Source organism: Ictalurus furcatus, chromosome 8 (genome assembly GCF_023375685.1).
Source record: "Ictalurus furcatus strain D&B chromosome 8, Billie_1.0, whole genome shotgun sequence".
NCBI classification, from domain to species: domain Eukaryota; kingdom Metazoa; phylum Chordata; class Actinopteri; order Siluriformes; family Ictaluridae; genus Ictalurus; species Ictalurus furcatus.
The window spans coordinates 20,727,718-20,754,822 of NC_071262.1; the positions used below are offsets into that span (position 1 = coordinate 20,727,718).

Consider the following 27,105-nt stretch of genomic DNA (forward strand, 5'->3'; position numbering starts at 1 on the left):
AGAAAGTATGAGTCTATCCAACCCTTTTATGCCTTTAATAAGACTTAACATAAACATTAGCCTGTTTTTTTTTTGTCAGTGGAGGCACAGACCTTTGAGCTTCCTTTGACCTAAAACTCAGTTGCTGTAATAATTTGGCTGTAATGTAAACACCATTAAATTAAAAAGTCTGTTTTGTAAATAAACTCTAAAATAAACTCTTTTACCCCTTACAAACCAAGGGGGATGCAATATTTTTTCACTCAGACCAGGAGATCATTTTTTCTCATGCAGTTAATTTATCATCCATTGTTTGTGCTTAAGTGTTCATTAATTGCACAATCCAAATGGGGTTTAAATGTTTTCTTCGTTGTTGTTTGATGAATGGCTCAACATTTCAGTTGCAGATAACGAAAGGAGCAGTGATGCAGATTGAAGCATTATCAGAAGGCATTAACCACCTCACAGTGAGTGTTTCTCATCCGTCTGCTCTCTGCTGTAATTATGCCTCTGTAACTGGCTCATTAACGCCCTAATAGAGTCCTATATTGTATTTTGAATTTTGTATGTTTACTCAATTAATCATCTCAGAAGAAGGAGCCTAAAAGCGAAAAATGTGGCTACAGTGATGTACGTATTCAGTGTTTATTCTCTCCTTACCAGCTTATATAAAGCCACCGATGTGACCATGTAGTCCTAAAAGCGATGTAATGTTAAAATACAGTGTAATTCAGAATTTCTGGCTCCTTTATAGGGTTCTGGCTGGAATTCTTAATTATTAAAAGCTTTGAACAATGGTAAAAAGGAATATTACAATTTGAAGTCTAATTCAGAAAGAAATTGGGGGGGAGGGGGTTCAATTTAAAACTCAGATTGTTATGTCTGGCAGAATGGAAAAAAACAGTCAGATGTGGCCGTGGCTCTGTTCTGGGAAACAGACAAAAACAACAAAATAATTGCCAATAATACACTTTGGATTTAAGAAAACATAAATATATTTCACCAAAACAAGGTGGAAGTGTTTTTATTTAGTCTACTTTCTTTCACCCTTGTGGGCAAAGGAGCAGTGCCCCAGGCCCTAGCCACCCAGATCACATACTAGTACTACAGTGGGATTTGAAGAGAAATGAATGGAGAATGATGTAAAATGGGTTAAGATGAAATTATTAGTGTTTATTATTAGTGTGTCTTTCTACATTCGATAAAGAGGATCAATGTAAATTATGAAAGTAATCCAGCGCCATCCAATGATGTTTATGTATACAGCTACAATACATGGTAAATTATATCAACAATTTGAAATTATGCATGTTTAAATTCATATTCTTTCATAGAGATCATGTTTGATTTAGTTTACCCTTATGTGTTAATTAATACATGAACTAACAAACATGTACTAATATGTATTGTAGGTGGACGTTATTCAGGTATGAATTCATAAGACTCACGTCATAGTTAAAGTTAGCTCTTCATTAGTTTGTGATTAGTATACAGCCTTAACTCATCATTAGTTCATATTATTAATTCAAGTATTAGTGCATGATTATTCATGTACTGTTAGTGTAACATGTTACCAATGTTTAAAAGACCTAATAAAAAGAAATTCAGCCAACAGAACAGGTCTGACTGAATTATCAATCAGTTGAGTGAATAGATGGTGATGAGACTCATGTTTAAACACTGCGAGTGACTTTTAGCTCAGGTGATGAGCGAAAGATTGATGTGGATTATGCGGATAAACAAAGTGATAGCTAATTTCATATTGTAAACATTTATTTCTTTACAATTTGGCAGTAATGTTGTTTTTCTATGAGTAGATTAGGTTATACATGTAAAGGTAAGCAAAGTGTCTTTCAGTGGATTTGGAATGAAATCTTTAAAAGCAGATTTTTCTTTACACTTTTAATTAGGCTTTTTTTTTTCTTTTTCTTTTTTTAAAGAAAGCTAGAAATTCTACCCTCTTCCACATACATGGGCTCACAGATAGTCACAATTGGAACTTTCTTGGGATTAAGATACATACAAAAGAGAAACATGTTCCAGGTCAGGAAAATTTGCCATTTTCACAACTAGAACATTATCCAATAAGCAAATTTAACCAGTTTAAGGATTTTCCCAGGCCTCCACATATATAAGCTAGAAACAATTCAAATATGGATGCCTACCTAGAATCAGACTTTACCTTTATGTGTTGCGGAATAAAGTTATAGGAATTACAAACAAATTGATCTTAGATCAGCAATGACGCTCCAGATCTAATCGTGGCTTATGCAAGGAGATATATTTGCTTTGCGCTCTAACTCCAGCCATTGCTTCACCTCTCGCTTCCAGCACTTACTCAGCCGAGACGTCCTTCTGAGGGGAATGAGACGCAGCCATACAGCCATGGTGTGACCATACACTGCTCAGCTAACACCACTACCTCCCTGACTTGCATCAGACCCCCATCCTCGGCACCCACAACCGCCCTGACCCGATCCAGCCTTCATCGCACCCCTCAGCCTAACATACCACGTTCCCAGCGGAAGCTTCCAGAAACAGCACTTATGAAAACATACTTTGATTCGGGTGGCACTCGAAACACTTTGTCTGCAAACTGGAGCTTACCCAACACTCAGTACACACTCTCTGCTCTGAGCTTCAGTCACATTGCCATTTTTATAGTCATCCTTAGTAAATTGTATCAGTAGTACTTTTCTGTGTTAGGCTGATTTAGGATGTATAATACCATGTACACCTCAGAAGCAAAGGTAAGCACAATGTTCTATAGGTTTAATGCATATTTAAATGTATATTTTCATAAGCATGATGTATTTTTGGATTAGGCTGAACAATTTTAATGAGCCCACCATGATAAAATAATCTTGATAAATACCTCATTTACCTTTGTATACTTACATACACACCTATAGTAAATCCTATACTTCTTGTGGTTTTTTGTTTGTTTGGTTTTGGTTTCTCTATTTTAGATTTTTATGGACTGGCGCCTTATACAACTCATACATGTAGCTGAAAGTAATCTGTATTTAAATAAATGTACTGTTACATCAAAAAACCAGCTTCGTACACTTAAATAGAGGTAGACAGAGACGGAGAGTACTTTATTGACCCCTAATGGGCAATTTGGTGTCACAACAGCCACAACACAAGCACAACAGGGAGGACTAAGACTTAACAGTTCACAAGACTTGCACCATAAACTCACAATATACACCATAAATAAGAGAGAATTAAAAATACACATATTAATAGCTCACTAAGTTATTTACAGACTAAGATTCCTGTACAGATTAACTGTATGAAATATATTACAGGTTGGCACGTTTAAAACTTACATTGGACTTACATGTGTGAAGAGCAGTTTTATTAATGTGTGTATAAATGTACAGTAGTCATCAGTAAGTCATAAGTAAAGTGGCAGTGCGTGTGTAAGAATGTGCAGTGACCCTATGTAAAAATTGTTGTGCAATATGTAGTGTAATAGCTGAGTATGCAAACTCAGTAGACATGTCCATCATCTCCAGTGTCCACATAGCTCCCCAACGTCGTTGTTGACTCATTGTAGAGTCGGACAGCAGTGGGCAAGAATGACTTCTTGTACCTTTCTTTGTTACAGTGAAGCTGCCATAATCTACTGGAGAAGGAGCACCGCTGTTTGGCCAGTGTGGCATGGAGGGGGTGTTTGCTATTGTCCATGATCCTCTTAATTTTGTCCACCATCCACCTTTCCACCACCACCTTCAGGGTGTCCAGTTTGCAGCCTAGGATGAAATATTCCAGTGTTCCCCAAACCCAAAATGTAGTTGATCTGAAAGATTTGCATGGACATTATGAAGTTACTGTAGCTAACAAATAAGAGAAGATTATGATCACCAGTTTAGCATCATCAAAACTAATGTTATGTTAATGACATCTGGGATTTTAGAATTTTAAAACTTACAACATTTACACAGTGACGCAAAACTGTGCAAGGTTAGGAAAAAATGGATCCTCACAGTAGATTAGCACTTGTTTCACTTTTCCAAGTCTCTTAAATACAGTGCCTTTTCAGAAAGCTAAAAAAAAAAAAAATGTTTTTTCGGGTTTTTTTCACTGTTGAATTCCCAAATCTGATGTTCAGAAGCTGTTGATTAATTTTCTAGGAGTAGCTTTGATAAGTAGATTTTATAATTATAAGTAACTATTTATAGGCCTGCAATTAAGCGAGTAGTGTGATATAAATATGGCACCTGTGAACCGTGCCATCAGCCTTATTATCTTCAGTGAAAGACTGCATGCCGGTTGTTTGTGTAAATAAACAAAAAGATGCTTCATTTCCTCTCTATCTTTTCTCGAAATCTCTGGACTTTTCTATCCCTTTAAAAAAAAGAGAGAAGAAGAAGAAAAAAGAATGAGCGAGAGAGGAAAATATGAGTGAGAGAATTCAGGAAGTGTGTTACGGCTGGCTCCCGTTTCATCACGGGAATAGAGCACACTTTCTGGGTGAGTGTCTAAGGTTTGGAGCATGCGATGGCAGCCTCGAGAGGCTGCGCATAGTAATGCCTACATCAGGCAGCTCCGTTCGCGACTCGCGCTCTTCTCGGAACCTGAAGCGAGTTGGGTTTCAGAGCCTCGCTGCCGAGGCAGCTAGCCGTCTCAGGTTCGTGGGATCGCTTATGGATCCGGAAGAGGAGCCGGAGACGAGCGCTGCTCTATCCCTTGCTCTGTCTTCCGGGTCCGGCTCTCCGCTGGATTTTGGAGCCACTTCGGACTCCTCCTTCCGCTATGGAAAGCCAAAAGGGGGAAAAAAGAGAGAGAGAAAACACACACACGCGCGCACACAAATAATAATAATAATAATAATAATAATAATAGTAATAATTCCTCTCTGACTCCGAGGAACCAGAAGGATGTGCTAAAAACTGAGAGCAGCATATAAAGAGCTGTTTGAAGTGATTACTAAGATGAGCCTTTTTCTCCCCAGTGAAAGTAAATCCCTCACACTGCAGAAAACTCCCCTTTCTTCCAGAAGTGCATGACAAAATATCAGGCTTCTCGGGGAAAACCATGCATGAGCCGTATTTATAACCCCACGATGTTGGATTATTCTGCTATTGTGGGGAATGAATGGCATGGCTATTTAGCTATGCTGAAGGAGGAGGAGGCAGTTGCGAGCTACCTCTCTCCATCGACGGCAGGTAATTAGGGGGGCCGGCTTTGCCATCCAAGCCACCGTGTAAGGCCACCGTGGCATTGGTGGGCAAGGCCTATGCAGTAGTAGTCTTGCTTGTGAGTCACTGCAGAAAATGACAGTGTTGCAGGCCTACCAAGCAGACCTGCTGAGTGAGCTCGACATATGGCGGCATTCAGCCAGTTCCTTCCCTGTTGTGTCGAGTTCACTCAGGCATCCACGAGTGGAGCCCGGGCCAGCACTAGTGCGAGGGAAATACAGAAGGCAAGTATGGCAGCCCGCCAACCCCCGCAGACAGCCAGGGGAACTGGGCGGCCACAGCCGCGGCCTGCTACTAGGCTTGATCTGTGAATGGTCATAAAGGCCAAGCAGGCAAAGAAGAGCGGTCCTGAGGGGTCGTGGAGGGATGTATCAGGGGACAGGAGGTTGTGAGGGCATTTAGCTCCCAGTGCTACTGTAGGGCTTCCCCTAGCCAAGGCTGTACCAAGTTTTCAATGTTCTCTGGTCAGCGAGCTGTCACAGGGCAACAAAAATCTGATGCTTTCCCTCCAATAGAATGTGGAATAGTTAACATCACTAAAAGACCATCTGACAGCGTGGAAACTACTGTCAAATGTGTCTCCATGGGTTCTGTCTACAGTAGAAAAGGGTTACCAGGTCCAATTTAGAGCTCGACCCCCCCAGTTCAGAGGTGTGGTCACCACAGTAGTCAGTACAGACCAGAGCCCGACGTTAGTGCAGGAAGTAAGATCCCTCTTGGACAAACTGGCCATAGAACATGTACCCCATTCCCTGAGGGAGGGAGGTTTTTACAGCCGTTACTTCCTGGTCCACAAAAAATAGAGGAGTATGCGGACAACTTTAGATCTGTGTCATCTGAACTGTACTCTTTGGACATACAGGTTCAAGATGCTGACGCCCAAACTTATCGTTCCACAGATTCAGTTTGAGGACTGGTTTGTGACGATAGATCTAAAAGGTGTATATTTCCACATAGAAATATCGCTAGCTTTATCCCCTCGCACCTTCACAAAGTGCATGGATGTCACTCTGGCTCCATTGTGACTCCAGGGCATCCGTGTACTAAACTACCTGGACGACTGGTTAATTCTAGCACGATCCAGGGAATTGGCGGTTCAACATTGAGATGTTGTTCTCGCCCACATGAAGAGCTTGGGGCTCAGGTTGAACCTCAGAAAAGTATGCTTTCCCCAGTGCAGTGGACAACTTTTCTAGGGGTTATAAGGATTCTACTACGATGAGGGCGTTTCTATCCCCAACATGCGTAGGGTCAATCCTATCAACACTGAGCAAGATAAAGCTGGATCTTGGGAGACTATTGGAGCTTATGGGCCTATTGCACAGGAGATCGTTCAGTGGTGGCTGAGACTTTGGGGGTTTCGTCCAAGGCCGAAACCTCTGAGAGTATTCAGTGTCACTCGGCGATGCCTACATGCTCTGAGAATTTGAGTGCCCCCGGTTTCTAGTCTTGGGTCACACTCTAGGGGTGTCTCCTTATGACAGACACTTCCCTCACGGGCTGGAGCATGGTCTTAGACAGCTGTCCAACTCATGGTCTCTGGAGCGGCCCTCATCTGGAGCAGCATATAAATTGCCTAGTGATGTGGGCCATATTTCTAGCACTGAAATTCCTTCTTCCTCAATTGAGAGGTCACCATGTGTTTACAGACAACACAGTGATGGTCTCATATATTGACCACCAGGGAGGATTATGTCCACGCCCCCTGTTCAGGCAGGTGCAACTAATTGTTCTCTGGGCAGAAGGAAAGTTTGTCAGTGAGTGCAATGTACATTCTGGGAATATGGGGGCAGACATCCTGTTGAGGCAGGGGCTGAGGCCCAGGAATTGGTGGCTCCATCCCCAAGTGGTGGAGTCCATATGGTGAGGTTTGGCCAAGCGGGCCTGCATGTGTTCACCTCCAAGTAGACAACACACGGCCCGCTGTGGTTCGCCCTCACTCCTCCCGCACAATTAGGGCTGGACGCCATGGTGCACATGTGGCCGAGGTCACATCTGTACGCTTTTCCCCCGATCGCTCTGCTCCCACAAGTTCTAGCGAGAGTTCGCCAAGACTATGTCTGCTGCTAGTAGCACCTTATTGGCCAGCTCGAATATGGTTCTCAGAAATAATATCTCTGCTAGATGGCACTCCTTGGGAGATTCCCATCCACAGGGATCAACTATAGACCCAGTGAACTACACAATAGCTACAGTCCTGGAGTTCTTACAAGAACGTTTCTCAGCAGGGTGGGCTCCTTCTACAATCAGGGTTTACGTGGCTGCTATTTTGGCCAGCCACGCCCCTGTTGATGGAGCCTCTGTGGGGCAACATCCTCTAACTTCGAGGTTCATGAGTGGTGTCAGGCAGCTGAGGCCCATCTGCATGCTGCACATAACTTCCTGGAACCTTCTGTGGTCCTGGAAGGTCTGTCTTGTGCATCATTTGAGCCCTTAGAATCAGCCTCTGAAAAGCTTCTGACTCTAAAGGTAGCTCTTCTGCTGGCCCTGACATCTCTCAGGCGAGTAGGAGATCTAAAAGCTCTCTCTGTTGCCCCTTCCTGTCTTGACTTTGCCCCTGGATTAGCCAAGGCCATTCTGTATCCTATGCCGGATTATATTCCTAAAGTGCCTACATCGTCTGCCCACCCTGTGGTGTTGCAGGCTTTCTGCCCTCCTCCATTCCCCACACCAGAACAAGAGAGTATGCACCTGCTGTGTCCAGTAAATGGTAAATGGTCTGCACTTATATAGCGCTTTTATCCAAAGCGCTTTACACTGTGTCTCATTAACCCATTCACACTCACACTCACACACCAATGGTAGCAGAGCTGCCATGCAAGGCGCTAACTTGCCATCGGGAGCAACTTGGGGTTCAGTGTGTTGCCCAAGGACACTTCGGCATGTGGAGTCATGTGGGCCGAGAATCGAACCGCCAACCCTACGATTAGTGGACAACCCGCTCTACCACCTGATCCACAGCCGCCCCTGTGGCCCAGAGAGCCCAGTAAGGGCTCTCTGTACTTACGTCTACCGCTCCGGCCAGTGGCGTAAGTCAGAGCAGCTGCTGGTCTGCTTTGGTGGCGACAGTAGAGGTGATGCTGTGTCAAAGCAGCGCATCTCTAATTCGATAGTGGAAACAATCTCTATTGCTTATGAGGCGTGCGGTCTCGCTACGCCTCTGGGCATAAGGGCTCATTCCACTAGGACGGTCACCTCCGCGAAGGCTTTGTCCAAAGGGGTATCCTTATAGGATGTGTGTGCTGCTGCAGGGTGGTCTACGCCACACACATTCATTTGTTATTACAGCCTGGATATTCATTCTGTCCCAGGCTCAAGTGTCTTGCAGTGACCCAAGCGCTTGGGTCTTTTTGAACAGGCCATACTCTCGGTATGACGGAGTGGGTATTCTCGTTCCCATACTGTTATGCTAAACACAACATTGAGTTCCCTTTGAAAGGGAACGTCTGGGTTACACATATAACCCTGTTCCCTGAGAAGGGAACGAGCTGTTGCTTAGCTTTGTCATACCAGGGCAGGCCTGTGAATTGCATCTTCACTTCAGATAATGGCTGGTGGCGTGGTTCACAGGTGCCATATTTATATCACGCGACACATTTAATTGCCACATCACCTGATCATGGCAGGCCTATAAATAGGCATGAATTTACACAAGCTTCAGGTGCCGGTCGCACGCGAAAGGCACTCCCATAGTGTTATGCTAAACACAACATCTTGTTCCCTTCTCAGGGAACAGGGTTACGTGCGTAACCCAGACGTTTACTTGCACAGTGGTTAAGTAAAGTTCTATAATCATTAACATGCAATGTTACTTGAAACAGGCAAGGCCTATGTTTGTCCTTTTTGTTACAAACCCCTCTAAACATGACTGAAAATTTGGATAGGCAGCTTTAAGACAAAAAGGATAATCCAAAAGTAAACTCTCCAACTTGTCTGATGTGACAACTTCCACTGATGCACAGCAGCGCTACTGGGAGGGTCCAAGTTTGTTATTCTGCCTTAAACTAGTTTTTGATAGGACTCCAGAGAGAAGAAGAGCGAGCTGGACAGAGTTTCTCTTTCCCCGAACAACAAAGAAAGACTGATACTGGTGAGTATTTCACTGTTCATCATTATCCAGTACACTTAAAAAGAACTTTCACTGTGCTTTCTAGCTAAAATGGCTTAAACTATTATTTTGCATACTGTCAGTAAGCCAAGACCTAAGAGACTATTGTTGCTAACAAATGAAAATTTCATTCTTTCATAAATATGTACCTCACTTATGTGGTTATGGATATGCATGTCACGCCCATACAATTGTTGTTGTTTTTTTTGTTTTGTTTTTTTGTTTTTAAATTAGGGTTAAAGGCATTTGAGTTTTACCATATTAATTTCGTTTGGTATTTTCAATTTTTTGGTAACAATTGTTTTATTGCTTTTATACAAGAGCAACTGTATGACATTAATTGCATAAAACAGTGAATCTTTTGAGGGAGCCATTTTGGACAACTCGCCTTCTTTCATCCGCCTTCTTTCCTCCTTCTTTCACCTGCCTCCCAAAGTTTCAAGGTGAAATTGTACAAGAATATATTTCCATAATATAGTACCACTCTGAACTTAAATTTGTTATTAATGCTATTTCTTATGATTATTTATTTTAAATGAGATTGTGTGTGAGATTGTGTAGCAAAACCAACTAAATTCATTAGAAAAGTTTGCGAGAAGGTATAACCAAAAATAATGACATTGTGAGAAGGCTTAAAAAACACAGTCCCGCACATATCTCAAGCAATATAGTTGAGATTGAGGAAATGTCAGACCCAGAATTCACAGACCTAAAATCGCAGTGCCATCCACCTGTAGGCTAAACTGAGACATTGACATTTCCGTATTGGTGGTGATGGATGTTTATAATAATCTCTCAGTACAGTTATTTGCACGTTGTAGCCTTTTTAACTAAAGGTGTGAATGAAACATACGAACACAATGTTCCTGATATGTGTCGATTGAAGATTAATACTATTTTTAAGGGATCTGTATTAGAGATGCTCCAATGAATCGGCCAATAATCGGTATCAGCGGATAAAGGCTATTTTTCACGCTATAGGCCGATAGTTTAAAAACATCCGATAATCAGGGCCGATTATATCCTGTCAATCAAAAGAGGACGGGAAAACATAAATTTTGTGCTGTGTGTAAAGATGATGTCTCTTGTGTGGAAACTGCAGTTTGTAAGCTCTGTACTCTGCACTGCTAAAATCTTACACCGGAAGTGAGCAGCAGCGAAGTGGGAGTTTCAGCGTCAATTCTAATGTTTTTTTGTGGCGCTGCTCACGCTGAATTAAAGAGCCAGTACACCATTGAAAGATTTAAATGAAGATGAGTTGACAAAAAAGTATATATTGCACAGAAAAATATATTTGTAGAGTAGTATATTTCATATCCAGTTAAGTTAATATATAAAAAAGTTTATATTATATACTACCAGTTTGATGTTCAGTGATGAAGTAGAAATGCTTTTGTTTGTGGTGAGTGAATGTGAGACTAACAGGAGGTTTTTTAGAATTCAGTCAATTAATTCTGTTAATATGAATTAATAACATTTCAATAAGTTAAGAAATCTTACTTTAATCTTCAGAATTTAGTTAATGTGTTAATGTTAATTTGAGTAATGTGTTTTCTGTTTATGAGACCAGTTACTGTGAAACAACTTGTTGAAATGGAGAGAATAAAGTTTTTATTTGCATTTCCTTCAGAATTGTGGAATTAATTGTTATTAATTTAAAAGAAGGCATAAAAGGCAGAACTATCGGATCTACAAGCTCTCTCTGTTGCCCCTTCCTGCCTTGACTTTGCCCCTGGATTAGCCAAGGCCTTCCTGTATCCTAGGCCGGATTATATTCCTAAAGTGCCTAGATCGGCTGCCCACCCTGTGCTGTTGCAGGCTTTCTGTCTTCCGTTCCTCACACCAGAACAAGAGAGAATGCACCTGCTTGGTCCAGTAAGGGCTCTCTGTACTTATGTCCACCGCACCGGCCAGTGGCGTAAGTTGGAGCAGCTGCTGGTCTGCTTTGGCGGCGACAGTAGAGGTGATGCTGTGTCAAATCAGCGCATCTCTAATTGGATAGTGGAAGCAATCTCTATTGCTTATGAGGCGCGCGGTCTTGCTATGCCTCTGGGCATAAGGGCTCATTCCACTAGGACGGTCATCTCCTCAAAGGCTTTGTCCAAAGCCTGTCCACATTCGTTATTACAGTCTGGATATTCATTCTGCCCCAGGCTCGAGTGTCTTGCAGTGACCCGAGGGCTTGGGTCTTTTTGAACAGGCCATACTCTCGGTATGACGGAGTGGTTATTCTTGTTCCCATACTGTTATGCTAAACGCAACATTGAGTTCCCTTTGAAAGGGAACGTCTGGGGTAACCCTGTTCCCTGAGAAGGGAACGAGCTGTTGCATAGCTTTGTCATACCAGGGCAGGCCTGTGAATTGTGTCTTCGCTTCAGATAATAGAGGCAGTGTTTTCCTTTCTCCAAATATAACGCTTCTCATTTAGACCAAAAAATGTATTTTTGTCTCATCAATCCACAAAATATTGTTCTACTAGCCTTCTGGCTTGTCCACATGATCTTTAGCAAACTGCAGACGGGCAGCAATGTTCTTTTTGGAGAGCAGTGGTTTTCTCTTTTCAACCCTGCCATGCACACTATTGTTGTTCAGTGTTCTCTTTATGGTAGACTCATGAACATTAACATTAGCCAATGTGAGAGAGGGCTTTAGTTGTTTAGAAGTTACCCTGGCTCCTTTGTGAACTCGCGGACTATTATAGGTCTTGCACTTGGAGTGATCTTTGTTGGTCTTCACTCCTGGGGAAGGTAACAGTGGTCTAAAATTTCCTCCATTTGTACACAATCTGTCTGACTGTGGATTGGTGGAGTCCAAACTCTTTCGAGATGGTTTTGTAACCTTTTCCAGCCTGATGAACATCAACAACTCTTTTTCTGAGGTCCTCAGAAATCTCCTTGCCATGATACACTTCCACAAACATGTTGTGAAGATTAGATTTTGATAGATCCTCATTCTTGAAATAAAACAGCGTGCTCACTCACACCTGATTATTATCCCATTGATTGAAAACACCCTGACTCTAATTTCACCTTCAAATGAACTGCTAATCCTAGAGGTCCACATACTTTTGCCACTCACAGATATGTAATATTGGATCGTTTTCCTCAATAAATAAATGTACAAGTATGATAATTTTTATCTCATTTGTTTAATTGGGTTCTCTTTGTCTGCTTTTAGGATTTATGTGAAAGTTTTATGACGTTTTAGGTAATATTTATGCAGATATATAGAAAAATTCGAAAGGGTTCACAAACTTTCAAGCGCCACTGTATATATCACGTGACGCGCTTAATTGCCACGTCACCTGATCATGGCAGGCCTATAAATAGAGGCATGATTTTACACCAGCTTCAGATACGCAAGGACGCTCCCATACTGTTATGCTAAACGCAACGTCTTGTTCCCTTCTCAGGGAACAGGGTTACTTGCGTAACCCAGACGATTTCAGAAAGAATAACAACTTTAAGGCGTGCTTTGTTAGCTCAAAGATGCCATCTATCGGTAAGAAGACCATCCTCTGCCATTTCTTAAGTCTGCCTGTGAAAGTCTGGGGGAATTTTTCTTTATGTAATTTTGTTGGCCATTAGAAGCTCTGGTGTTGTATGTGTGTACTTCTCTGCAAATAGACTGGCTGTCCTGATGTGATTAGGCCAAAGAATGTGCAGTTATTCTCATACTCATACATCCATGGAGAATTGGGCAGCAAAAGTAAAAAGTGGAATACTGACGTTGTGGTCCCGAACAAGCTTCATGAATTTTTTACATTTGCCACCCGGATACCTGCTGTGGAGAGGAAATAGAATAGTCAAGCAGAAGTTCAAGCAGAAGTTTCTCTATGATATGCAATGTATAAATATTTTACATCCTACATCTGGGGATAAGGTATAAAAAATAACTCAGGGTTTTTAAGTTCCAATAATCAATGATCAAACTGTAAATATGGTGAGATGCTAACTGTTTGTGTATATTATGCTGTGCTTTGTAATTTGTGTAGTGATAGAGCACTAGACAAATGCTACGAGAAAAACCACAGTAAGTTGTGTTAAAGTGTAAGCTTCCAGCAATTTTATGTTTATAATTGTGCTGGGATACGATGTTATAAAGGTTGTGATGTCATAAAAACTGTAAACTGTTATGAAAACCCTCAATGAAGTTGGCACCTATAGTAATGTGCTGCTATACTATTGTTATGTGTCCTGATTAAATACCTTTTTAAAGTGTTCCTTTGAGCTGTCGGTACAGAGCAAGGCTGAAATGTGCGGTGCGGTGTGGTATCTGTTAAAAAGAGATTTAAGTTACAGAGTGATGAAAGAATAACTACAAGTATTTAAACTACTATTTCATATAGATAGAGAAGGTAATTAAGCCATTTGGCCCTCTTCATGGGACCCAATATTCTGCAGTTTCATTTGCAAGAAAAAAAGTAATGGTAGGATAGTTGTAAACACAGCGGCTGGAGTAACTGCCCTTTCATAATTAGTACAGTTTTAGTAGAGTTTTTACTACCTTAGGACTGTAGAGGTCCTGATACTCGGAGCGTCGATACTTGTCTGCAAAATGAGGGTTAGGTATGCTCCGAAAGGTTGAGGCCAAACGGCGTGCAGTTTTCTCCGGAGGTATGTGGACAACTTGTGGCGAACCAAAGTTTTCCGAATACTCAGTCACCCATCGAGACCCGCTATAGCAATGAGAGAGAGAGTGAGAGTTAGAGAAATCAGGTTCATCTGGGCATAAGGTGCACAAACAATAACTCTAGGTTGACTACAGATAAATTAATTATGACAACTTAAAGATGTCTCAGTTAGTGTTTTTTTAAATAGTTACCATGGTGTGTTGATGTTGGGCTGATGAACATTTATACGCTTTAGTCTCTCCTGTGGGGCTGGCAGCAACCTTCGTCCTTCAAGAAAACAACCAAATCAACATATAATATGTATTTGAAACACAACAAATGTGATTAAACGGTCCAACAGAACAAAGTTTAAGCACTTGTAGTGCCACATACATTTGATAGCTTGCCAGCTGGCAGTGTCTTGCATAAGTATTTGGCCCATTTGAAAGTTTCCACATTTTATAGTGTTACAGCTTGGAATGAAAATGGACCTAAGTGGGATTATATGTAATGAAAATAAAACATAATATTCAAGTAAAATAATTCCATAATATTCAAGTAAAAAAACATGGAAAAGGGGGTGAATGCTTATGCAAGGCACTGTAGTTTATTTTAACAGTGCTGTATTGTTTCAGAAATAGTTTTAGATGCTGACTGCAATTGCTTCAGTATGTTTAGTGGATGATGAACTGTTTAAAATGAGCAGTGGTGTGAGAGGTACCACTTCTGGGGACAGTGGTTGGAGCAGGAGCCCAGAGCATGGGGAGTTGCTCCACCTGAGCATTTCCAGAAGTGTTACTCTTCTGTACTTTAAGCTGCTGTAGGAGCTTCGTTCTTTTTCCTGTAAAACCACAGAAAAATACACATCAGGCAAGATTTTTTATATTCCTTCCAACTGCTATTCCATTTCTCTTTACTATTCGTTACTCAGAGATTTTTTCAAGGGAATTGCACACATTGTGTTCTTTAGCCCTGAACCTGAGTTCAGCATGATAAACATTGATGAACTTGTCCTGAATGGCAAAATAAGCAAACAATAGAATTCATTTTCATTTCATTCAAATATATTTAAAACTATTTAAACAGTCTAAACACAACCAAGACTGGAAACTTCTTCCCAATTAATCAGCACACTAATAAAGGATCGGTAAATTTCCTTATTGTAGTATCAGAGAATTATACCAGATGTCTGTATCATTCATTATTATTCACAACAACCTAACATCTCTCTTAAAGTGACTCGTATTTATTATCTGCATTGTTTTCTAATCAAAATTAGATTAATTCATCAACCTTTGTAGAGTCTAACATGTCATGTGACTTTACCTAATAGGTGCCTGATGGAGTTTCTATTAAAATGTTTTTAATTGACAGGTCAGAGTAACAGTTTTGATAGTGTTAAATACCAGCTTTTCTGTTAAAATTTGTATTTACACACCAGGTAGAGCTTTTCTGGAAGCTGTAGGAGGAACCTTTGGACGGTGGAGTGCGGTAGCTTTCACCAGAGGTGGCGGTAAGCACTGATCTGTCTGTGAAGGAAGAAAACACAAGAGGCATTATTCATCCTGCTTAATTTGATCAGATTAATCAACACACTGTAACGTGGCTGTATAAGTGGTCATTTACAGCCCCTGCACCAGCTGGGGTACCCATTATTTTAAAGATAGATCAGTAAAAAATTGCACTTTACTAATACTTGGCGAAGGTTTTATGAACCAGGCAGTCACAGGAGGTCCTTTTTGGTTTTAAAAATTGTATGCACACTGCAATTTACAACACAAACTAGATAACTAATGTAACTAATGTCAGAAGGTCACAAAGAAGTTGTAATCATGAAGAGTTCATACATGTCTAGATCATATCTATATAGTCTACAGTTCTACCTTCTACTGTATAGTGGCTAAACTCTGGTATTGCAATCTGCACTGCTTTTACATTTGATTATACACAAACTGTCATATTTAATTATATTCAACCTGTGGTTTCTAGTCTTTACATGTTCTAAAGACCACATTAAAATACCGCTAAGTAAGAATAGGATTTCTTGACAGTACTTTGTTCTGGTGTTTGTGTGATTATTAAAGTAAAGTGACCAGTTATGATGCCTTTATTTTACAATCAGCATCAGCAAACCCATAAGATTTGTAATATTTGTTCAGACTGCGATAAGAACACTGTTATTTTCTTCATCAGATAAAGTGTACATAGCTCATTGACTGCAGGCCTGGCTGGTGTGAGAGGAGGCAGTGGCGTGCACTTGTTCATCAGCAATTATAAATGCCCAGTCAAACGTATGCATGTAAATCATCACAAATAAAACCAAGCTGCATTATCATTTTAATTGTATTGCACTGTAAATTAAATCATGGGCATTTTCAGATATTAATTTTGCTACTTGTCATGTTCCACTAGGGTTGCCAACTTCAATGAATGGAAGAGAGAAAAAAAAGAACACCCCCACTAGAAATTTTTATGCCTATCTCACTAGTTGGTGGAGGAATTATGTTTTTGAGTAGTCCATGTATTCGTCCATGGTTTGCCAAGCTTGGCCTCAAACCCACTGAAAACCTTTGGGATGAACTGGAACGCTGAGTACACCTCAGGCCTCCTCACCTGACATCAGTCCCTGACCTCATTAATGCTCTTGTGGTTGAATAAACACAACTCCCCCACAACCAAAATCTACTGGAAAGTCTTCCCAGAAGCACACATCGGTGTGACGGTCAGGTGTCCACAAACTTTTGGCCATGTAGTTTAATTGTTAGTCTGATGTTAGATAACTTGTTAGCAAACCTGGTTACTGGTTTACACTACATTATATTTAGCCTAATATTATATAACTTGACAGTGCCTCTGTTATTAGTTTGCCTAAAGCAGTGGTCACCAACCCTCTTCCTTGAGATGTACCTTCCCGCGGGTTTCCGTCTCCAACCAAATTCTAACACACCTGTTTTATCTGACCAAGAAAGGCAATGACTAAATGGTCAGGTGGGCACGATTATGTTTGGAGCTAAAGTCTTCAGGAAGGTAGATCTCCAGGAACAGTGTTGGTGACCACTGGCCTAAAGCATGATTATTTTATGGCTATTTTTTTCCTATCAGTTGTATTCATTGTTAGATACAGGTAACCCATCTCACTTTAAGACCTGTACCTGTGTACAAAAATATGGGACAAATCGCAGCATTATATTTTTCAATACAGCACAACAGGCATGGCAACCCTATGTCAGGTTTGGAAACATTTGCTCAACACTGTTGTATTTAAAAGTCAAAATGTAAAACTTTACAGAGTCTGTACAGAGCAAGGCTGAAATGTGTAGTGCGGACCTGTTGGTACAGAGTGATGAAAGAATAACTACAAGTATTTAAACTACTATTTCATATATATATATATATATAGAGAGAGAGAGAGAGAGAGAGAGAGAGAGAGAGAGAGAGAGAGAGAAGGTAATTAAGCCATTTGGCCCTCTTCATGGGACCCAATATTCTGCACAGTTTCATTTGCAAGAAAAAAACTAATGGTAGGATAGTTGTGGTAAGAACAGAGAGAGTCAGCATTAAACACAGCGGCTGGAGTAACTGCCCTTTCATAATTAGTACAGAGTTTTATACTACCTCAGGACTGTAGAGGGCCTGGCATTCGGAGCATCCACACTTGTCTGCAGAATGAGCGTTAGGCATGCTGTGCAAGATGGAGGCCTTACAGTTTGTAATTTTCTCTGGAGGTAAGCAGACAGGTTGCGTCAAACCTAAGTTCTCCACATACTCAATCGCCAGCAGAGACCCGCTATAGCAATCAGAGTAAGAGTGAGAGTTAGAGAAATCAGGTTCATCTGGGCATAAAACATATAAACAATAACCCAAGGTTGACTACAGATAAATTAATAATGACAACTTAAAGATGTCTCAGTTAGTGGGTTTTTTTTTTTTATAGTTACCATGGTGTGTTGATGTCGGGCTGATGAGCATTTATAAGCATTAGTCTCTCCTGCGGGGCTGGCAGCAACCTTTGTTCTTCAAGAAAACAACCAAATCGACATATAGTATGTATTAGAAACACAACAAATGTGATTAGACTGTCCAACAGAACAAAGTTTAAGCACTTGTAGTGCCACATACATTTGATAGCTTGCCAGCTGGCAGTGTCTTGCATAAGTATTTGGCCCATTTGAAAGTTTCCACATTTTATAGTGTTACAGCCTGGAATGAAAATGGACCTAAGTAGGATTATATGTAATGAAAATAAAACATTCCATAATATTCAAGTAAAAAACATGGAAAAGGGGGTGAATGCTTATGCAAGGCACTGTAGTTTATTTTAACAGTGCTGTATTGTTTCAGAAATAGTTTTAGATGCTGACTGCAATTGCTTCAGTATGTTTAGTGGATGATGAACTGTTTAAAATGAGCAGTGATGTGATAGGTACCACTTCTGGGGACAGTGGGTGGAGCAGGAGCCCAGAGCATGGGGAGTTGCTCCACCTGAGCATTTCCAGAAGTGTTACTCTTCTGTACTTCAAGCTGCTCTAGGAGCTCCTTTCTTTTTTCTGTAAAACCACGGAAAAATACACATCAGGCAAGATTTTTTATATTCCTTCCAACTGCTATTCCATTTCTCTTTACTATTCGTTACTCAGAGATTTTTTCAAGGGAATTGCACACATTGTGTTCTTTAGCCCTGAACCTGAGTTCAGCATGATAAACATTGATGAACTTGTCCTGAATGGCAAAATAAGCAAATAATATAATTTATTTTGATTTCGTTTAAATATATTTAAGACTATTTAAACAGTCTAAACACAACCAAGACTGGAAACGTCTTCCTAATTAATCAGCACACTAATAAAGGATCAGTAAATTTCCTTATTGTAGTATCAGAGAGTTATACCAGATGTCTGTATCATTCATTATTATTCACAACAACCTAACATCTCTCTTAAAGTGACTCGTGTTTATTATCTGCATTGTTTTCTAATCAAAATTAGATTAATTCATCAACCTTTGTAGAGTCTAACATGTCATGTGACTTTACCTAATAGGTGCCTGATGGAGTCTCTATTAAAATGTTTTTAATTGACAGGTCAGAGTAACAGTTTTGATAGTGTTAAATACCAGCTTTTCTGTTAAAATTTGTATTTACACACCAGGGAGAGCAGTTATGGAAGTTGTAGGAGGAGCTTCTGGACAGTGGTAGTGGTGTGCGGTAGCTTTCACCAGAGGTGGAGGTAACCACTGATCTGTCTGTGTGCACTGATCCGTCTGTGTGCACTGATCCGTCTGTGTGCACTGATCTGTCTGTAAGCACTGATCTGTCTGTATGCACTGATCTGTCTGTAAGCACTGATCTGTTTGTAAACACTGATCTGTCTGTAAGCACTGATCTGTCTGTGAGGGAAGAAAACACAAGAAGCATTAAGCAGGATGAATAATTTGATCAGTTTAATTAACACAAGGTAATGTGGCTGTATAAGTGGTTGTTTACAGCCCCTGGACCAGCTGTGGCACCCATTATTGAAGACTATTTCAGTAAAGTGATCATTTATGATGCCTTAAATGGTCAGGTGGGCACGATTATGTTTGGAGCTAAAGTCTTCAGGAAGGTAGATCTCCAGGAACAGTGTTGGTGACCACTGGCCTAAAGCATGATTATTTTATGTCGATTTTTTTTTCTATCAGTTGTATTCACTGTTAGATACAGGTAACCCATCTCACATTAAGACCTGTACCTGTGTACAAAACTATGGGACAAATCGCAGCATTATATTTTTCAATACAGCACAACAGGTGTGGCAACCCTATGGCAGGTTTGGAAACATTTGCTCAACACTGTTGTATTTAAAAGTCAAAATGTAAAACTTTACAGAGTCTGTACAGAGCAAGGCTGAAATGTGTGGTGCGGATCTGTTGAAAACAGATTTAAGGTACAGAGTGATGAAAGAATAACTACAAGTATTTAAACTACTATTTCATATATATATATATATATATATAGAGAGAGAGAGAGAGAGAGAGAGAGAGAGAGAGAAGGTAATTAAGCCATTTGGCCCTCTTCATGGGACCCAATATTCTGCACAGTTTCATTTGCAAGAAAAAAACTAATGGTAGGATAGTTGTGGTAAGAACAGAGAGAGTCAGCATTAAACACAGCGGCTGGAGTAACTGCCCTTTCATAATTAGTACAGAGTTTTATACTACCTCAGGACTGTAGAGGGCCTGGCATTCGGAGCATCCACACTTGTCTGCAGAATGAGGGTTAGGCATGCTGTTCAAGATCGAGGCCTTACAGTTTGCAGTTTTCTCTGGAGGTAAGCAGACAGGTTGCGTCAAACCTAAGTTCTCCACATACTCAATCGCCAGCAGAGACCCGCTATAGCAATGAGAGAGAGAGTGAGAGTTAGAGAAATCAGGTTCATCTGGGCATAAAGTATACAAACAATAACCCAAGGTTGACTACAGATAAATTAATTATGACAACTTAAAGATGTCTCAGTTAGTGTTTTTTTTATAGTTACCATGGTGTGTTGATGTTGGGCTGATGAGCATTTATAAGCATTAGTCTCTCCTGCGGGGCTGGCAGCAACCTTTGTTCTTCAAGAAAACAACCAAATCAACATATAGTATATATTAGAAACACAACAAATGTGATTAGACTGCCCAACAGAACAAAGTTTAAGCACTTGTAGTGCCACATACATTTGATAGCTTGCCAGCTGGCAGTGTCTTGCATAAGTATTTGGCCCATTTGAAAGTTTCCACATTTTATAGTGTTACAGCTTGGAATGAAAATGGACCTAAGTAGGATTATATGTAATGAAAATAAAACATTCCATAATATTCAAGTAAAAAACATGGAAAAGGGGGTGAATGCTTATGCAAGGCACTGTAATTTATTTTAACAGTGTTGTATTGTTTCAGAAATAGTTTTAGATGCTGACTGCAATTGCTTCAGTATGTTTAGTGGATGATGAACTGTTTAAAATGAGCAGTGGTGTGAGAGGTACCACTTCTGGGGGCAGTGGGTGGAGCAGGAGCCCAGAGCATGGGGAGTTGCTCCACCTGAGCATTTCCAGAAGTGTTACTCTTCTGTACTTCAAGCTGCTCTAGGAGCTCCTTTCTTTTTTCTGTAAAACCACAGAAAAATACACATCAGGCAAGATTTTTTATATTCCTTCCAACTGCTATTCCATTTCTCTTTACTATTCGTTACTCAGAGATTTTTTCAAGGGAATTGCACACATTGTGTTCTTTAGCCCTGAACCTGAGTTCAGCATGATAAACATTGATGAACTTGTCCTGAATGGCAAAATAAGCAAACAATAGAATTTATTTTGATTTCATTCAAATATATTTAAGACTATTTAAACAGTCTAAACACAACCAAGACTGGAAACTTCTTCCCAATTAATCAGCACACTAATAAAGGATCAGTAAATTTCCTTATTGTAGTATCAGAGAATTATACCAGATGTCTGTATCATTCATTATTATTCACAACAACCTAACATCTCTCTTAAAGTGACTCGTGTTTATTATCTGCATTGTTTTCTAATCAAAATTAGATTAATTCATCAACCTTTGTAGAGTCTAACATGTCATGTGACTTTACCTAATAGGTGCCTGATGGAGTCTCTATTAAAATGTTTTTAATTGACAGGTCAGAGTAACAGTTTTGATAGTGTTAAATACCAGCTTTTCTGTTAAAATTTGTATTTACACACCAGGGAGAGCAGTTATGGAAGTTGTAGGAGGAGCTTCTGGACAGTGGTAGTGGTGTGCGGTAGCTTTCACCAGAGGTGGAGGTAACCACTGATCTGTCTGTGTGCACTGATCCGTCTGTGTGCACTGATCCGTCTGTGTGCACTGATCTGTCTGTAAGCACTGATCTGTCTGTATGCACTGATCTGTCTGTAAGCACTGATCTGTTTGTAAACACTGATCTGTCTGTAAGCACTGATCTGTCTGTGAGGGAAGAAAACACAAGAAGCATTAAGCAGGATGAATAATTTGATCAGTTTAATTAACACAAGGTAATGTGGCTGTATAAGTGGTTGTTTACAGCCCCTGGACCAGCTGTGGCACCCATTATTGAAGACTATTTCAGTAAAGTGATCAGTTATGATGCCTTAAATGGTCAGGTGGGCACGATTATGTTTGGAGCTAAAGTCTTCAGGAAGGTAGATCTCCAGGAACAGTGTTGGTGACCACTGGCCTAAAGCATGATTATTTTATGGCTATTTTTTTCCTATCAGTTGTATTCATTGTTAGATACAGGTAACCCATCTCACATTAAGACCTGTACCTGTGTACAAAAATATGGGACAAATCGTAGCATTATATTTTTCAATACAGGACAACAGGTGTGGCAACCCTATGTCAGGTCTGGAAACATTTGCTCAACACTGTTGTATTTAAAAGTCAAAATGTAAAACTTTACAGAGTCTGTACAGAGCAAGGCTGAAATGTGTGGTGCGGATCTGTTGAAAACAGATTTAAGGTACAGAGTGATGAAAGAATAACTACAAGTATTTAAACTACTATTTCATATATATATATATATATATATAGAGAGAGAGAGAGAGAGAGAGAGAGAGAGAGAGAGAGAGAGAAGGTAATTAAGCCATTTGGCCCTCTTCATGGGACCCAATATTCTGCACAGTTTCATTTGCAAGAAAAAAACTAATGGTAGGATAGTTGTGGTAAGAACAGAGAGAGTCAGCATTAAACACAGCGGCTGGAGTAACTGCCCTTTCATAATTAGTACAGAGTTTTATACTACCTCAGGACTGTAGAGGGCCTGGCATTCGGAGCATCCACACTTGTCTGCAGAATGAGCGTTAGGCATGCTGTGCAAGATGGAGGCCTTACAGTTTGTAATTTTCTCTGGAGGTAAGCAGACAGGTTGCGTCAAACCTAAGTTCTCCACATACTCAATCGCCAGCAGAGACCCGCTATAGCAATCAGAGTAAGAGTGAGAGTTAGAGAAATCAGGTTCATCTGGGCATAAAGCATATAAACAATAACCCAAGGTTGACTACAGATAAATTAATAATGACAACTTAAAGATGTCACAGTTAGTGTTTTTTTTTTATAGTTACCATGGTGTGTTGATGTCGGGCTGATGAGCATTTATAAGCATTAGTCTCTCCTGCGGGGCTGGCAGCAACCTTTGTTCTTCAAGAAAACAACCAAATCAACATATAGTATGTATTAGAAACACAACAAATGTGATTAGACTGTCCAACAGAACAAAGTTTAAGCACTTGTAGTGCCACATACATTTGATAGCTTGCCAGCTGGCAGTGTCTTGCATAAGTATTTGGCCCATTTGAAAGTTTCCACATTTTATAGTGTTACAGCCTGGAATGAAAATGGACCTAAGTGGGATTATATGTAATGAAAATAAAACATTCCATAATATTCAAGTAAAAAACATGGAAAAGGGGGTGAATGCTTATGCAAGGCACTGTAGTTTATTTTAACAGTGTTGTATTGTTTCAGAAATAGTTTTAGATGCTGACTGCAATTGCTTCAGTATGTTTAGTGGATGATGAACTGTTTAAAATGAGCAGTGATGTGATAGGTACCACTTCTGGGGACAGTGGGTGGAGCAGGAGCCCAGAGCATGGGGAGTTGCTCCACCTGAGCATTTCCAGAAGTGTTACTCTTCTGTACTTCAAGCTGCTCTAGGAGCTCCTTTCTTTTTTCTGTAAAACCACGGAAAAATACACATCAGGCAAGATTTTTTATATTCCTTCCAACTGCTATTCCATTTCTCTTTACTATTCGTTACTCAGAGATTTTTTCAAGGGAATTGCACACATTGTGTTCTTTAGCCCTGAACCTGAGTTCAGCATGATAAACATTGATGAACTTGTCCTGAATGGCAAAATAAGCAAACAATAGAATTTATTTTGATTTCGTTCAAATATATTTAAGACTATTTAAACAGTCTAAACACAACCAAGACTGGAAACTTCTTCCCAATTAATCAGCACACTAATAAAGGATCAGTAAATTTCCTTATTGTAGTATCAAAGAATTATACCAGATGTCTGTATCATTCATTATTATTTACAACAACCTAACATCTCTCTTAAAGTGACTCGTGTTTATTATCTGCATTGTTTTCTAATCAAAATTTTATTAATTCATCAACCTTTGTAATGAGTCTAACATGTCATGTGACTTTACCTAATAGGTGTCTGATGGAGTTTCTATTAAAATGTTTTTAATTGACAGGTCAGAGTAACAGTTTTGATAGTGTTAAATACCAGCTTTTCTGTTAAAATTTGTATTTACACACCAGGGAGAGCTGTTATGGAAGTTGTAGGAGAAGCTTCTGGACAGTGGTAGTGGTGTGCGGTAGCTTTCACCAGAGGTGGCGGTAACCACTGATCTGTCTGTGTGCACTGATCTACCTGTGAGGGAAGAAAACACAAGAAGCATTAAGCAGGATGAATAATTTGATCAGTTTAATCAACACAAGGTAATATGGCTGTATAAGTGGTTGTTTGCAGCCCCTGGACCAGCTGGGGCACTCATTATTGTCTGACTATTTCAGTAAAGTGATCATTTATGATGCCTTAAATGGTCAGGTGGGCACGATTATGCTTGGAGCTAAAGTCTTCAGGAAGGTAGATCTCCAGGAACAGTGGAAAATGTAAAGTCAAAATGTAAAACTTTACAGAGTCTGTACAGAGCAAGGCTGAAATGTGTGGTGCGGATCTGTTGAAAACAGATTTAAGGTACAGAGTGATGAAAGAATAACTACAAGTATTTAAACTACTATTTCATTCATATATATATATATATATATATATATATATATATATATATATATATATATATATATATACATACATACATATATATATATATATATATATATATATATATATATACTTATATATATACTTATATAAGTATATATATATATATATACTTTACCATAGCTGTCTTCAAGCCAGAAGTCCATTCCTTTATTAATATGTTCTCACAAAACATATCTTCTGCACAACACAGTTTAAGTAAAGACTGCATGTCTGCACGTTAGAGTTTAACATCTTCTTTAACGTCTGAGTAAATCTGAGTAGTTGTCCTGGCTGCACGATGACATACACACACCATTCCAATTCCAATTCTAAATTCTAATTTCAAAATAAAATGCCAGCCTTTTGTGAGATGTTAAGATTCCGAACACTCAGTGCTGAGTGTTGACTAAATAATTAGGGTCCTGTGTAACATTGTCTATAGATTAAAGCTTTTTAAATGACAAATTATGTATAAGTTATAAATAAACATGAGCACGGGCCACTGTCTACCTGCATACCGGCTACATATATTCCTTCAATAAATACAAATACTTTACTATGTGTAACAAGTCACTATCTAAACTCAACATTTGTTGTGCTGTTACATGGTCCGTGCACATTCCGTCTAAAGCATTTTCATTTTCTAAAGAAATGTTGGGAAAACAAAAACGAGACAAATGACTCAGTCCACGTTTATGTGACAGTGCAGTAAAGTTAGCTTTATATTTAACATTCAGGAAAATGCCCATTATATTCTCTGGGCCTATCACATCCTCAAACCAAACCAACTTGGAAATGCATGAATAGGTTTTCATTACACTGCACAAAGCTGAATATTAAAAATGGAGAATTTTTTCACATCAATTTTATTATCCCTATCAATCTATTAAACAATTGAACCATTTGTCATTATGACATTACACCAAATGTGAAATGTTGCTGAAAAAATATCCCTTTCATGACACAAGGCTCAGTTTGTGGAATGTACATACTATATGTTTTAAAATAAATATTGTATAGTAGTGTAAATGTATGTAATAATCTAATTCAATTAAACTCAATGACTGTTTGAACTAGAGGCCTCAAACCAACTGTAAAACACTCAGAATATTATTCCTTATATAGCACAAGGCTTTTTTGGGGGAGTAAATGTTCAGTACTTTTTTATACAGCCTGAATTATCCGTATAAATTTATTAAACTCAAAACCAATGGCAAAGCAGTATTATTACAAGGTACAAGATAGTGAAGAGGGCTGTCAAAAAAGGAAACATCATAGTTAAATGTTGAAATTCAACATGACTGTTTTCAGTACTTCTGCTAAATAAATAAGAAAATAATGAAAGAACATCTGAAAATACTATATATGTATTTTTTTAAATAAAAGTAAATAGAAAATAGAAATAACTAGAAAAAGATAACAATAAAAAAGCAAAACTCCAATAAATACATTTTAGGAGGAAAAAAAATGTCAGCACCTTTTTTCATATTCACAATTACTTGATTATTTTTATTGTCCTGTTCTATGTTTTGTTTCCTATGCTAATACACAAGACAAAAATACCATGGAGATTGTTTGTCTGGGATATTATAGGAATTCAGGCAACAGTCATGAAACCAGTGTTCACAGCTTTCACACTGAATCTGAAACAAACAAAACACATAGAAAAACAAAAGACAATGGTTAATACATGCAAAATCAGAATATGGTGCACAGTTAAATTGAAAGTCTAAGAATTTAAAAACTACAATTGTACTTTAAAAATGATTAAAACAGTATCACAACAAATGTTTACTCCATAACAAGTGATGCCAAGAGCTCATTAACAATTACGGTAAGTACTTTTTTAAAGTAATCAAAAGCAGATGCAGATAACACCGAAGCAGGTGTTATCAAACACCTATGTTATCTATGTAATAAATATAGCTGCAGACAGCAGTAAAGGAATCCAAGCAATAGCCCAAAAAAAGTGTCCAATACTCAAAGTGTCATGTAATCAGAGAAGGAACTCTGAACTACAGTTCCCAGGAGCCACTGCATCACAGTCACATGACCACCTGCGTCTGAATCACGTTCCTGTTAATTGAGCACTCGTGTATATAGCCACAGTTTGCACTGCACTCTTGGTCTCACGGTTGTCTTTCTTTGCCTTTGTCTCTGTTGCCGTGTTTTTTTTTTCTTTGGTTTATGTTTAGTCTTTGCCACAGTATTTTGCCCCAAAGTCATAGTGTCTTTTTGTATTTTGTTTAGTTCTTTATTACACTTGAAAAATCCACACTTGCATCCGTCTCAACCTCCATTTCCTGACACAAAGCAGGTACCTCAGAGTATTTTTGTGAAAAGAAAATTCACAAAAATACTCTGCTCTCATGGATATTAAACAAT

At 39.4% G+C, this 27,105-nt stretch overlaps 1 protein-coding gene and 1 long non-coding RNA gene across 5 annotated transcripts; both read right to left on the reverse strand.

Annotated features, from left to right (window-relative positions):
* Nucleotides 1-3,026: 3,026 nt before the first annotated feature.
* LOC128611680 (uncharacterized) lies at nucleotides 3,027-10,524 on the reverse strand. The gene is made up of 4 exons (XR_008386613.1): nucleotides 4,526-10,524; nucleotides 4,209-4,335; nucleotides 3,920-4,034; nucleotides 3,027-3,787 (listed from the first exon to the last, which is right to left on the reverse strand). It is a non-coding gene; the product is annotated as an uncharacterized LOC128611680 (long non-coding RNA).
* Nucleotides 10,525-10,586: 62 nt separating this feature from the next.
* LOC128611677 (uncharacterized) lies at nucleotides 10,587-26,958 on the reverse strand. Of its 4 annotated transcripts, none has more exons than XM_053631392.1 (20): nucleotides 26,701-26,958; nucleotides 26,284-26,363; nucleotides 24,213-24,327; nucleotides 23,494-23,613; nucleotides 23,005-23,080; nucleotides 22,686-22,857; nucleotides 21,628-21,868; nucleotides 20,911-21,030; nucleotides 20,422-20,497; nucleotides 20,105-20,276; nucleotides 19,054-19,294; nucleotides 18,337-18,456; nucleotides 17,848-17,923; nucleotides 17,525-17,696; nucleotides 15,348-15,438; nucleotides 14,631-14,750; nucleotides 14,122-14,197; nucleotides 13,804-13,975; nucleotides 13,506-13,572; nucleotides 10,587-13,080 (listed from the first exon to the last, which is right to left on the reverse strand). In XM_053631392.1, the coding sequence occupies exons 2-19, from the start codon at nucleotides 26,284-26,286 to the stop codon at nucleotides 13,510-13,512; spliced, it is 2,226 nt and encodes a 741-aa protein (XP_053487367.1). In that variant the 5' UTR covers nucleotides 26,287-26,363; nucleotides 26,701-26,958; the 3' UTR covers nucleotides 10,587-13,080; nucleotides 13,506-13,509. The 4 variants fall into 4 exon arrangements, with proteins under 4 accessions (XP_053487367.1, XP_053487366.1, XP_053487365.1 ...); XM_053631391.1 differs by having other exon boundaries at nucleotides 26,563-26,958; XM_053631390.1 differs by lacking the exons at nucleotides 26,284-26,363; nucleotides 26,701-26,958 and adding an exon at nucleotides 24,857-25,624.
* Between the last annotated feature and the right edge of the window lie 147 nt (nucleotides 26,959-27,105).

Coding starts and splice junctions, on each gene's coding strand:
- LOC128611677 (XM_053631390.1), bottom strand. CDS start 24,949: ATGCAGTCTTTACTTAAACTGTGTTGTGCAGAAGATATGTTTTGTGAG. Junction 20,498..20,910: donor ACCCACTGCCCCCAGAAGTG/GTACCTCTCACA, acceptor GTTTTCTTGAAG/AACAAAGGTTGCTGCCAGCC. Junction 13,976..14,121: donor CCCAACATCAACACACCATG/GTAACTATTTAA, acceptor TCATTGCTATAG/CGGGTCTCGATGGGTGACTG.